The 13,440-nt window shown below is 44.3% G+C and overlaps 1 protein-coding gene across 14 annotated transcripts in view; it reads left to right on the top strand.

Annotated features, from left to right (window-relative positions):
- LOC112235891 (bromodomain adjacent to zinc finger domain protein 2B) overlaps positions 1 to 13,440 on the top strand; it is a 96,365-nt gene that overhangs the window by 47,912 nt on the left and 35,013 nt on the right. For 11 of the 14 annotated variants that reach the window (XM_024404441.2, XM_024404494.2, XM_042316285.1 and 8 more), the window contains 8 exons: positions 1,657 to 1,830; positions 8,014 to 8,220; positions 9,229 to 9,390; positions 9,800 to 9,993; positions 10,209 to 10,406; positions 10,730 to 11,350; positions 12,183 to 12,828; positions 13,042 to 13,323. In XM_024404441.2, the coding sequence (XP_024260209.2) occupies positions 1,659 to 1,830; positions 8,014 to 8,220; positions 9,229 to 9,390; positions 9,800 to 9,993; positions 10,209 to 10,406; positions 10,730 to 11,350; positions 12,183 to 12,828; positions 13,042 to 13,323 (2,482 nt within the window). In that variant the 5' untranslated portion in view covers positions 1,657 to 1,658. Of the gene's footprint in view, positions 1 to 1,656; positions 1,831 to 8,013; positions 8,221 to 9,228; positions 9,391 to 9,799; positions 9,994 to 10,208; positions 10,407 to 10,729; positions 11,351 to 11,500; positions 11,570 to 12,182; positions 12,829 to 13,041; positions 13,324 to 13,440 lie in introns of those variants that run through there. The other 3 variants (XM_042316320.1, XM_042316265.1, XM_024404488.2) reach the window with 2 other exon arrangements.

The following is a 13,440-nucleotide window of genomic DNA, read 5'->3' as shown; positions in this document are numbered from 1 at the left end:
GAGTTGCACATGCACACTCCAAAGTCTAATTTCCCAGGTGCTATATTCCAGGTGCTATAGGTTCTATAGCACCTGGAATATCAGCGCCACTGTGCCATGCACGTTAATAACCTATAAAATCAAGCTGAACCCATTGCTAAGTTCTGATCATTAAGGCAGGATTGGCCTCTTAAGTCTAGAAAATGCTTGATTTTTAATTTTTGTAATTATCGTCTTTGCCATCGTCTCATTCATGTTTCGTTTTCAATTTCCTCAAATGTACGTTTAGTAAGTAATGGGGTTTGAGGGATTGTTTTTAAGGGAACATTTTTCTGATTATTTCTGTAGACAGTTTTTCTGTTAGACGGAGAGGCGCCCCAGAGAGACACGTCCGTTGTCTTGTGCAGCAGAAATGAATTGCCCAAGAGGAAATCATTTCTGCAACATTTCACAATAGAATAGAGAAGTGGGCAGACATCAAGGAAAGATTAAAGTGTGTGTGTGTGTGTGACGTGAGTCAGACTGGACTTCCATTTAAATCTAATCTTAGTATCTAATGTAGGATCATTTCATATTTGATTTGGGTTATTTAGCCTACCTTATATTAAATCTAGGCTATATTTGTTGGTTCATTCAATCTTCATGCAATTGAGAATAAATGATCCTTCTGTAAAGAATAGGCTAGATTGTTTCTTTATGATGATAGCTTTTTAAAGAGTACTGTTGTAATTGTTAAGTATAAATTAGAAGGGTTTTGATTCAACTATGGACACCTATATACACACACTGCAGCATGGCCTTTCAGTGGCGCACGGATGCAGCTTTCATGTCATTTGCGTCGTCTCGTAAGTGTTGTCGGTGGGCGAGGAGGGACGTTACTTAATATTCAGCGGATAGCTTTGTCTCCCAGATGTAATCACCAGCAGGCCTAGCTGCCTCCGCTGCAGAGGACAGTCACCGGGGAGATTTAGAAATAGTTTATGTCTAATGATACAATAACAAAGATGCCAGGGCTGTTAAACACTTGTTAAAGGGGCTTTTCGGATGTGGTCTTTTGTGAAACACAACAAAGGGAAGTGGCATAAATCATGGAAAAGCTGGGAGATTTAGGGGGTGATGAAATCACGAGACTACTAAAGAATCAGCCTGTCTGTGTCTTCATTTGGATGATGGGCAGAGCTACTGTGGTCTGTGTCAACAGAGATGGCTTAGTGATAGCTCTCTGCAAATCTACCAATCGAGTCACCATTAGTGTTTTAACTGTACATTTAAGAGGAACATCTGCTGCATTGTAAGCTGGGAATGATTTCAATGATTCCTGTGAAAACTGTCCACGTTAAAGCGCTAATATTCTCATTAGCAACGCAAGTCTTGAGTGGCACCAGTTTTACATCTTATATAAAACACTCCTGTATACCCAAGAGGGTCTTTTGTCTGTCTCTGTGTGTGTGTCCATAATATGTGATCAAATACTTCTCCTTACTTTCCCTGTTGCCTCCGTGAAAGCTCTCTGTGAGATTCTCTGGCCAGTGGCCTTAACTAACCGGAGATATTGTTGAGGGGGTAATTAACATGTGAGAGGGGGTGAGGCTCAGTGGGGTGGGGGGGGTTGGGTTTTTTCCACCTCTTTTCTTCCCCTGCCTTTTGTAGGTGTGTTGATTGGATTGTATTTGACAGATATGGAGTCTGGAGAGCGGCTGGCCTCCCCATCGTCAGCCCCGTCCTCCCTGCATATCACCACGTCCGCGGTCTCCTCCGTCGGCTCCTCACCTGCCTCGGCCAAGACACCCTCCTCCAAGTGCAGCGTCACCCCCAGCCACGCCGCTCTGGGCTCCCCTCTCACCACCTGTGGTACGTAAACACACACACAGATCAATCACGTTATGGGCTATATTCACCTCAAACTCATCATATTTCATTATTCTCCAACTGCAAATGAAACAAGAAAAGAGCATTCTTGAGTGTTAATTATTAGGGTTCAGTAAGATGAAGAAAGCTCCATCTTCTCACACTTTATTTCCTGACAGTTTGTGGAGAAATTAAAAAGCTTTAGCATTAATCGACACCAGCAATGAAAAATCCTCTGTGTAAGACGTCGCACACCCGCTCTGATGTTTCTTGACAACCTTTAGCACCAGTTTAGCCCGTTGTGATTTGACAGGTCTGTCAGCCAAATAGAGTGCTGTGGCCTCCGCTGCCTCAAACATCCTCTGTTTTCTCTGAATACTAATTGTGTCCGACGCTATTGTGGCGAGCAGCGGTGATGCATAAACTGTCAGATTACGCTGACCAGAAAATAACATGCACATTTATCAACTGGAATTTGTGGTTTTTCTCCCTATTATTTCATGATAAGAAATACAAAAAAATATTAATTAATGCTGTTACAATAAAAAGAAGCCATTAGACATTTTGCTCGTACATTATACATTTTTATCCCCCTACACACCAACCAAACACGCTCAGAGATTTCTCCAGATAAGCTATTTTGGACAGAGAGCTGGAATTACTGGAATTAAATGCAGAAAGCACAGCACCTCTGAAGTCACATAGCGGTTATGAGAATAAAACACACTTGGTTATTTTAAGAGATTTCTCATCCCCGCTGGTGGAAAGCAAAGATAAAGGTAAAGATATTACATCTCCTGTGTTGGTTACGCTCTATCTAAGTGATTTAATTACACTTGCATGCTTTACTTGTGGTATTAATTCATGAAATTATACTTGTCTCACGCAGTACTTTTCATGTTTGCGAAAGCACTTTATAAGGCAATTTTCAGATACTAATTCTCAATCGGTTTTGGATATCACTAACCTTTTTAGGTTGAAATGGGGGAAAAAATGTTAATTTCACAGTGCTTTGAATCGATTATGGATTGGAAAATTTTCTTTAAGCCCATACATTGTTCAACCGAAAGGACTTGATTGAAATCTGAAATGAAAAGTGCTCATTTTTATATGGAAGTGAAATGGATGATAAGATAAGTAATTGATAGATCTTTTGCTGTCACAGATGCAATTAAAAAGTAAACGTTGGTTGATTTGAACTGACAAGCATGAAACTCCATATTTTATTTTCATGGCAAACTTGTGTAGGCCTAACTAACTTATCTCCACATAATTTAGGCCTACATCAGTTTCTCTCTAACAATACCAAGATGTCAGGGAATTATAGGAATTACATGCAGATAATCTAGACCTGACATTATCCTTTTATAGTTACCATTTACAGCATAACACACTTATTTGCATTCTTGTATAAAAAGTGTTTGGTTTGTTTTTTAAATTATTATTATTTTTTTAAATTGAAAATGGGAAGGCTGAAATCAAATGGGAAGGCTGTAAATTGTAAGCAAGCTGCTTGGAAGAGCTAGTGCACAGGGTGGGTTTATAGACCAGTCACAAACCCAGACCATAAATGTTCCTTATAAACATATTATAAATTGACTTGGAATTAGATTGTAGAATGAAAGTTGACAAGTTTCATTTATTTGGGGGATTTAGTTATTTTATGAGGAAATGTGTTCAGTCATCTTTTTGAATTATGCCAATCACCTGGCTGGCACATGGCCTGTTAGAACAGCAGGTGCAAGCTTCTGTGCACGTCTATGCTGCTAATTGAGTTTCCATTTAAATATGGTCCTTCAGTACTCTAGTCTATCTGACTGTGAGAGAGGACAACATGCAGGGCTCGTCTTGCCAACACGGACATAGACTGTTGGGAATATTTAAATAATTAAATTGAGTGGACTGGCCTAGGTAAATAAAACAATCTCTTGTGGACAGACTACCTAAATATAACTAGTACTGTAGATATGTCGGCATGCTATAGGATGCATGAGATAACGAGCAATATTAGTTCCGGGACTTGGGTTTTTGTCACTGGTTAGTTGGACTTTGGGTGAAGGTGTTGCTTAAACTGCTTCGCTTCCACAGATGAGGATAGCAACACAGAATATGCATGAGTGCACTAGCTGTTCCAGACTACTGTGAGATCGCTCTCTCTGTAGCCGATGTGAGTAAGACCTTTAACATTCACAAGGCCGCAGGGCCAGATGGATTAACAGGATGCTTACTCAGAGCATGAGCTGGCAAGTGTTTTCACATTTTGACCCAGTCTGTAATACCTACAGTACATGTTTCAGGCAGACCACCATAGCACTGTGCCCAAGAACGCCAATGTAACCTGTTTAAATGTCTGTCGCCCCATAGCACTCACATCTATAGCCATGAAATGCTTTGAAAGGCTGGTCACATCATCATCCTAGATACTCTGGGCCCACTCCAATTTGCATACCGCCCTGACAGATCCATAGATGACACAATCTCTATTGCACTCCACACTGCCCTTTCCCACCAGGACAAAAGGAACACCTATGTGAGAATGTTGTTCATTGACAACAGCTCAGCATTCAACACCATTGTGCCCTCCAAGCTCATCACTAAGCGAAGGACCCCGTGATTATACACCTCTTTCTACAACAGGATCCTGGACTTCCTGATGGGCCGCCCCCAGGTGTTGAGGGTAAGTAAAAACACATCCTCCACGCTGACCCTCAACATGGGGGCCCCTCAGGGGTGCGTGCTTAGTCTCCTCCTGTACTCCCTGTTCACCCATGACGGAGTGGCCACGCACGTCTCCAACACCATGATTAAGTTCGCAGACGACACAACAGTGGTAGGCCTAATCACTGACGTGATGAAATAGCCTACAGAGAGGTCAGAGACCTGGCAGTGTGTTGCCAGGACAACAACCTCTCCCTCAACATCAGCAAGACAAAGGAGCTGATCGTGGACTACAGGAAACTGAGTGCCGAGCACATCCCTATCCTCATCGACCGGGCTGTTGTGGAACTAGTCGAGGGATTCAAGTTCCTCGGTGTCCACATCACTAAGGAACTATCATGGTCCACACACATCAACACAGTCGTGAAGAAGGAACAATAATGCCTCTTTCCCCTCGAGGCTGAATATATTTGGGCACTCAGATCCTCAAAGTTCTACAGCTGCACCATTGAAAGCATCTTGACTGGCTGCATCACCGCTTGGTATGGGAACTGTTTGGCGTCCGACCGCAAGGAATCACAGAGGGTAGTGTGTACGGCCGAGTAAATCACTGGGGCCGAGCTCCCTGCCATCCAGGACCTCTATACCTGGGGCGTCAGAGGAAGGCCCTACAAATTGTCAGACTCCAGCCACCGAAGTCACAAACTTCTCTCGGCTACCGCACGGCAAGCAGTATGGATGCACCACAGTCTGGAACCAACAGGACCCTGAACAGCTTCTACCTCCAAGCTATAAGATTGCTTTGGCGAGGGTTGACGCCTTCGCCAAACAGATCTCAATTTCTACCCCCCCCCCCAAAAAAAAATTGAGCGACTGACGAAATTACACAAGGTTTTAGTTCTGGGTTAACCAAGATTATCCACTCAGTAACAATTGCCACTGATTTCACAGGAGTCCTGGGAAGTAGTGATCAGAGAGAAACAATGGTTGTGTCTATATACCCATACTAGTGTACTACATACTTAAACTGCATACTCATTTCAGCATTTGAGCTACAAGAATTCACTTGTCTTTTCAAACTCACGTGTTTGACAACAGCTGATAATCAAATTGACTCGATGTACCAGAACGAACGAATGGGGAATTCGACACCAATTCAGATGATGCATTGAGTACTATTTTTGTTATTTCACATACTAGGGATATAATTACTGTTTGGGTAACCTTATTATTTACTATTATGTATTATTAGCTTGAATATTTTTTTCACCCTTTATGCGATGCGCAATTTAGAGAACACCGGAAGAATTATCATGGAATTACCACAGTGAATTATTGTAAAGTTTGTTTGTGTCAATTAATCCCATAAGGGATGGGTTGCCAATTGTCGATTTGACACGAAAATAACAATGAATAAAAATAACAAGAAAATCATTCATACTATAAAACATAATTTGTTGGCATACAATTTAGTACGCTAGCATGGTATTCGGACACGGCCCTCCCTGGTTCGAATCCAGGCTTGTATCACATCCGGCCGTGATTGGGAGTCCCATAGGGCGGCGCACAATTGGCCCAGCGTCACCTGGGTTTGGCTGGGGTAGGCCGTCATTGTAAATAAGAATATGTTCTTAACTTACTTGCCTAGTTAAATAAAAATAAAATTCCTTCTAAACCGCACACTTCCTCCAGGACTGTGGCGCAGAATAAATTCCATGCTGCGCAGATACACGAGATTGTACTTCACCGAATTCGTCCCATTAGTTTTTAAATTAACATTATATCAGCCCCCTTTTCAATGCAACAAAACAGATCTAACTTTGTAAGATTGAGTCTGATTTTGTTGTAGCCAGAGTGCAAAGGAGTAGAATTCTATTGGAGCGGTCATTCAATCACCCTCGAGTGAATCCGCTTTTCAGATCAGTTCAGCTCAGTGCGCAGTTAACGAGTTATTAGCCCAGTTATAGATAAGTATAGTTCAGCAATGGGAAGTTACTGCTTCCTACAAGAGCTGTCTTTGAAATGCCAGTCAGCTAATTGTCTTAATTAAAGGGGCAGTGTTGTATTTTGAGAGCGGCTTGAATATGCTAATAAATCAAATTAAAAACAAAATATTTGTCACATGCACGAATACAACAGGTGTAGACATTACAGTAAAATGCTTACTTACAAGCCCTTAACCAACAAAAAAAAGAGGAATTAAAGAGCAACAGTAAAATAACAATATCGAGGCTTTTTACAGGGGGTACCGGTGCGGGGGCACGGTTAGTGACAGTAATTGAGGTAATATGTACATGTCGGTAGAGGTAAAGTGACTAGGCATAGATGACAGAGAGTAGCAGCAGCGTAAAAGGGGGGGGCAATGCAAATAGTCCAGGTAGCCATTTGATTAGATGTTCAGGAGTCTTTTGGCTTGAGGGTAGAAGCTGTTTAGAAGCCTCTTGGACCTAGACTTAGCGCTCCGGTACCACTTGCCGTGCAGTAGCAGAGAGAACAGTCTATGACTAGGGTGGCTGGAGTCTTTTGACAAATAAGCCAGTATGCAGAGCGGTAGCCTACATGGTCTAATTCTCTGTATGGTAGTAATAATAATGCATTTTATTTTGTAAAGTGCTTTCTTGCATCATACAAGACAATACAATGTTATTTACAGTCAACTAGCCCATGGTGTTACAGACCAAGTACCAAATCATTCATTAATGTCAAGCCCTTCATAATGTAAAAACGTTTTTAAAAGTCTCATGCAGTGTAGGCCTGTGTTGAACACCACACATAGGCTACGTCATAGAAATCAAAAGCTATTTCCATGTGAAAATGTTATGGGATTTGCTCTACTGGTTTTGGTGGTAGGCCTACATTATGATCAAATAGCCGCTTGGCTACTGTCTAAAACCTATAAGAGTACAGTGTTTACTGTAAACGTGTCCCTGAAGTTGCACAAAATTCACATGATGTTCAGGTTTCCGCTCACAAGACCTAAAATTTGATCAGTGCCCCAAAAAATTAGAGGGAACATTGCCTACAATATCTCTCTTTTGTCAGCCTTCAGAGAGTACCGGTAGTGGTGAACCAGGAGTGATCTGTTAGTTGCATCTGATTTGCAAATGATTATGCAAAATGTTAGAGGCCATTTTGTTGATATTGCAATTTTATAATCGTATTCAAACACGAGCAACAGCACCAGGCACTTTAAACATGCATGATGATCTCCCTCTGAATACAATCCCAACAGCCTCCCACAACCATGTCTCATATTTGCAAAAGCATGTTTGAACAGATCAAGCAGAATCCGTGGGAGTCTTTTTCCTTTACACCCACTAACCAGCGTCTTTATTGATAATACATAAAACATGATCTCTTCCCATCCAGAGGATGTTGTAACAGATCCTTAAGGACACTTTATTGCGATATTAAACATTAACAGTCATACGGATGAATTATTTAGCTGTGGTATTTTAGCTACATAGTTTATGTAACTAAATTCATACAGATGCTTCATTATGCCGTTATCCCTCCTCCCTTTTCCAGGACACTTGTTCCGGGCGGCGGGCGATCAACATTTCAACATGTCTACGGTCTCAAGTGCCTTTCCCATCGTCAACCACCCAGCATTTGGTCTGTACACTACCAGCTCAGGGCGCTCAGAGTTTGGAGGCCTGGGCTCCCTGGGGATGTCTGCTGCCTTGGCTGCTCACTCCCAGCTAGGTGCCTTTCCAGGTATGGCAGCTTTTCCAGGTAGGAGGGCCTTGACTAGAATCCATTCTAAAATATATGCACTATCATTAGTTTATGTCTAATAATGAATAGTACAAACTAGAAATGTATCAGTATTTGACAGTGAATAACAGACTTGCACCCTATTCCCTATATAGTGCTCTACTTTGGAGCAGACCATAATGTACTACTTTTGCTCAGGGTCCATAGGGCTTTGGTCAAAAGTAGTGCACAATTAAGGGAATATCGGTGTCCGTTTGGCACACAGTCATTTGATTAGTTCATTCCGCCTTCTGAGAGTTCCCAGAATGTGTGCTTATTAGCCCCAGCCAACTCCCATGGAGAGAGCCCAGCTAGCATGCATCATTTTTATGGTATCGTCCATCAGTTCAATAGACAGCATTCAGGACATGACTTTTCTAGATTGGGATGGTTCACACTACCACCTTGACCTCTGAGAAAAACATTGGACCTATCACACTTATCAAGCTAAATGTTTTGTTACATACATTTTTTTCTGTCACACTCAGAGGAAAATGGTGTTGGTTCGCAACCAGGAACTGTATACAGTTTCCAGAGCTTGTGAATATGATTTTTTTTTTTGTATAAGTCTGGAATCACAAATGAATCAGGAGTATGTCGTTTTCAACTTTATCAAGCACAAATGGCTCCATTTTGAATTGCTTTTGCCATTTTTAAGGGAAAGAGAAAGTCCCCGCGAGACTGTTTTTGCAGCTGTGAAATATCCAGCATGTATGAGGCTCAAATGTGGAGCTACGTCTATCCTCTGGGAGTTACAATTCTCAACATGTTTATAATTAAATGGCCTGAAATCAGTGAGTCTGTGGAATGCACTGGTCATCTGCTGAGATCTGTTCAAAGAGAAACGGAAAGGTTGAACAGCCGTAAACCCTGGCTGTCTGAAACAGTGTGTCATCACCGAGATGCATTAAACACGACTCGAATAACAGTGAAATCAGCCTGGCATGGATTCTCATGCATTCTCTCTCCTCTCCCTCCACACCCAAGAATGGTGGCGGGCAGCTGAGGCTCAGGGGCGGGGAGCTGCAGCCTTCTTTCCCCATCTCCTGGGGCTGCCGCCCATGTTCCTACCCCAACTCCAGCAGAGCAACGACCTCAGCCCCTTCCAGGCCCGCATCCCCAGCAAGAACGGACGAGCCACAGCCAAAGGTAGGCAGACACGCACACATTTTCTCTCTTGCCAGATGTTTTCCCTACTCTGCAAACAATTTATTGAAGCAATGAACTTTTCTGCATAAAAGAGAATGATGTCCTTATGGGCACAGGTACAATATCGAATATGTTTAATTGACCCTGGAGGCAATAGGAAGACCATGTTAATGCATAAATCAGTTTGTAAGCAGGTGCCGGGTGTCTCACCAGTGAATATGTTAACCTGGAGATCCTTTTGCTAATGTAATTAGATTTTTCCCAATAGTAAGTGCTTTGGCAATTTCTGATAAGTCATCATTTTAGAGAACTCGCCCGTCTTCCACCTTATTTTCCTTTTCATAATCACTGTACAAAAGTGGTCGTTCCTGATTTGATAGTTGTGGTGTCTGTTTCCTCATGGTCAAAGGAGTGAATGGCGCTGTGAATGGCAGCAGGATCTCCACTGTGTCTGGGAGCAGCTTCAGCACAACCGCCACTACGTTCTCAACACAGGGGAACACGGAGAAACAGAAAGCCACCAACGGAAGCGTCAGAAGCCGCAAGAGCCACCAGGATGGGACCCAAGTGAAGGAGAAGAGCGTTCAGAAAACTAAAGAGAAGGTTAGTAGGATCTGGCAACTAATAATAGGGCTTACCCAGGAAAAACAAGTCCAAAAAGGACTAGTTTGTGGTAAACATATCTGGCAACAACGTTAGTGTCCCGCAAGGGCGGCTGCCATCTAGACAAACATTGACATCTGAGATGTGTGCTGTTTTGCAATGGTATTCAGTTACCGTACAGGCCGGAATGACTCCGTCACTGTTCTCTGTTATAGAAACTCAGCAAGAAACCAGTGGAGGCGTCCAGCAACAGTGACAGCGAATCAGGTTCTTCCTCGGATATCTCCAGCGACGTGGTGAACAGCAGTGACTCGGACGACCTAGACGAGGAGGAGGATGACGACGACGATCAGAGCAACGACAGCGACGATTCTGACTCGGAGAAGGAGAGCCGTGTAAAGAGGACGATTAAGGTGTACTTCAGGCACTTGTCCAGTCGAACTGTCCCTGTTGGATTGTTAGAACTCGGTAGCCATATATCTGGACTCATGCATACACTATTTCAACATAACATGTCTGTATGGTTTGTCTTTCGAAAATGTTATACTTTCCGCTTTGTTCCAAGCACACTGTGACGCTCTCTATGACTGTTAATCTCAGTTAAATGTCAAGGGCAGCTCCGCTGGTGGGTGGCACGCTGGGGGCCTGACCGCGTTGCCCGACAGGGCTGCCATTGTGGGCTGGGTTGAGTCAGAGCTGACATGAAACTGTCCTCCCCCTCTTCTCTCTCTCTCAGAGTCTGACACAGAGCACTGCCATCAGCAAGAAGAGACCCCATGCTGCTGAAGGCGAGAAGGCTCGGGACAGCCGGAGTGGTCTGCTTCAGAAACATCCAGATGAGGCCTTTCTCCATTTCCTCCACTACCCGCTCAAACCCTCACCCCAGCCCCCAGCACTGTCCCAGTCCACATCCCTAGTCTTCCAGAGCTCCAGGAACAGGGAGGAAGAACTCAAGCAGCACACCAGTGTGATCCAGGCTACGGGCCTGGCCAGTACTAAACCCTTGGCTCTGGTCAAACCACGCAGGGAGGCCTCATCGTCTCCCCAACCCACCAGGCCCTTCTCTCTCTCTTCCTCACCCAAACCCTTTTCTCTTTCTTCTTCGCCTAAACCAAACTCTCTCTCTTCATCTCCCAAGCCCGTCTCCCTCTGCTCCTCTCCGAAGCCCTTGTCTCTCTCATCCTCACCCAAGCCTCTCTCTCTGTCGTCGTCCCCCAAACCACCCACCCTTTCGCCCTCACACAAACCCAAATCTCGGACAGGCTCCCCCAAACCCCTGTCTGACAGTATGAAGTTGGGAAGCAGAAACTTCCTGGATGAAACCTTGTTACACATCAACAACTTTAAATTGAAACAGGTGAGTCTTGCTGTATGCAAATTATTTGCATTTTCATTGTTTTGTGTGTAATGGTGTGTTTTCCACTTATTCCAAATAAGACTATTCGATTGAAGTCTTTCTCCAAAGCAATATTGATAACGTTCTTTTTTTTTTTTACAGAGAGGTTTCGGATATGGATATTTAGTATCTCCCATTTCTTCTTGACTATCATTGTTTCTGATTTGCAGATTTGAAAAGGTCAGCTTCCTCTCTACAGAAAATGAAACGTCTAAGCACTGTTATCAGCAGTTTGATTACGTTTCATGCCGGCTCTCCCTGTACACGACCTAAAGTGACAATGCAGTTAGTTAGCTTTATTGGAAATACTTCACAAAAGCTGACACGCAATTAACTCGGTAATGCTTTAGGAAGCCCGTTGCTATCCCATTATCAAAAGGGGGGAAGAAATCTGTCTTTTTCCAAGGATTAAATTATTATTGTTAATCTGAACAGTGGTGATAGCAGGTCAATCTATAACAAGACCTTTGGAACAGGATTTGAGTACTGACGGAGTTTAGAGGTATCTCAAAAAAGAAAGTTGATTGCTAAGCCTAGAATACGGCACTAAACAGGAAAAAATTGGCAGGGACTGTGCCGAACAGCTTTTTATTCTTTGTATACCATGTTCGACACGGACTTGTTTTAATATACTTTAATCGGAGAGACCCGCTTCCTCATTGTCATTCTCACTGAGCAATTACAAGTGCATTCCTTATTATGTTTTCCTTTCACAATCTGCAGTAATGCAAATGACTGACAGCCCGTATAATTACTTCCATTCTCTTTTTCCCCTCTTCCTTCTCTCCTTAAGCCCTTCGTCTCCCAGGAGCACTTCAAACAGGCCTTCCCTCTGCCAGTGATGCATCAGGATCTGTTCAAGAGCCTGAAGAAAAAGAAAATGGCCGCCTCATCGTCCTCGTCATTAGCACCGCCCAAACTGTCTCCAGAGACCCCGAGCAGTCACAGGCTCCCTTCTCCACACACCAACCACTCCAACCTGTTCCTGGCCTCCTCCCTCCTGGGCGCCCACACCAAAGGGGTGATCCACAGCATTGTGCAAGATGCCCCCCTGGCCCTCATCACCAAGCCTCGCAGCAGCAGTCAGAACAGGAGCACCATCAACAATTCTCTCCTGGCTGCCACCAGCCCACCCTTCTCTATGCCTGTCAACCTGAGCACTGGGCATAAGGAGCACAGCTCTGGAGCCCTAGGCTGGGCCTCTACCTCACCGGGCCTGGCCCACAGAGCTGGGAAGAGCAAGGCCCAGCAAAAGGCTCTCCACACAGGGAAGGGCATCTCCCAGTCCCAGACCCACCTGGTGCAGTCCCAGGTGGAGCTGTTCCGGGGCACAGAGTCTGACATCCCCAGCAGCAAGGACTCCGATGACTCCGTAGAGGATGAGGATGATGAACATGATGACGACGACGACGAGGAGGATTCTGATGACAGCCTATCAGGTTAGTCAGCTCAGCACGTTAATGTGATGCACTTCTGAAACCGCAGTTACGTCTAGTTTAAGTGCTTCAGAGCCACTTTAGGTACAGATTCAGCAGATACTTTAAAGAAGTTCCTTCAAGAGGCCTGTGATTATCAGTGTGGTTGAATGTGAACCAAATGTTAATTGGAGAATGACTTATCAAGTCCTCCACTCCCACTGGTGTCCCCTGCAGAGTCTGAGAGTAATCTGGAGAGCGACTCGGACGACGTGAAGGACCGCGACGAGACCACCACGGACACGGAGGCAGATAGGACCTCTCTGAAGCGTGCCAAAGGCTCCTCTTCTCTACTCGACACCACCTCCTCCAGCCTCTCAGCCAGCTGCTCCCCTCTCAACCTCCAGGTCATCAAGGCATCTGGTGGCCTGCCCACCCCAGCCATGTTGACCAGCTCTGGGGCCTTGGCCTACCACAGCACCCCCTCTTCCTCATATACTCTCTGCTCCACTCCACCAGGTACCAATGGAACTCTCTCAGCTCTCTAACCTGTGGCTCTCCAACCCTGTTCCTGGAGAGCTACCCTCCTGTAGGTTTTTGCTCCAACCCCAGTTGTAACTAACCTGATGCAACTTC

This window comes from Oncorhynchus tshawytscha, linkage group LG03 (genome assembly GCF_018296145.1).
Source record: "Oncorhynchus tshawytscha isolate Ot180627B linkage group LG03, Otsh_v2.0, whole genome shotgun sequence".
Classification (NCBI taxonomy): domain Eukaryota; kingdom Metazoa; phylum Chordata; class Actinopteri; order Salmoniformes; family Salmonidae; genus Oncorhynchus; species Oncorhynchus tshawytscha.
Note: the sequence above shows the minus strand (reverse complement) of the source record. Positions and strands in the feature narration are given on the sequence as shown.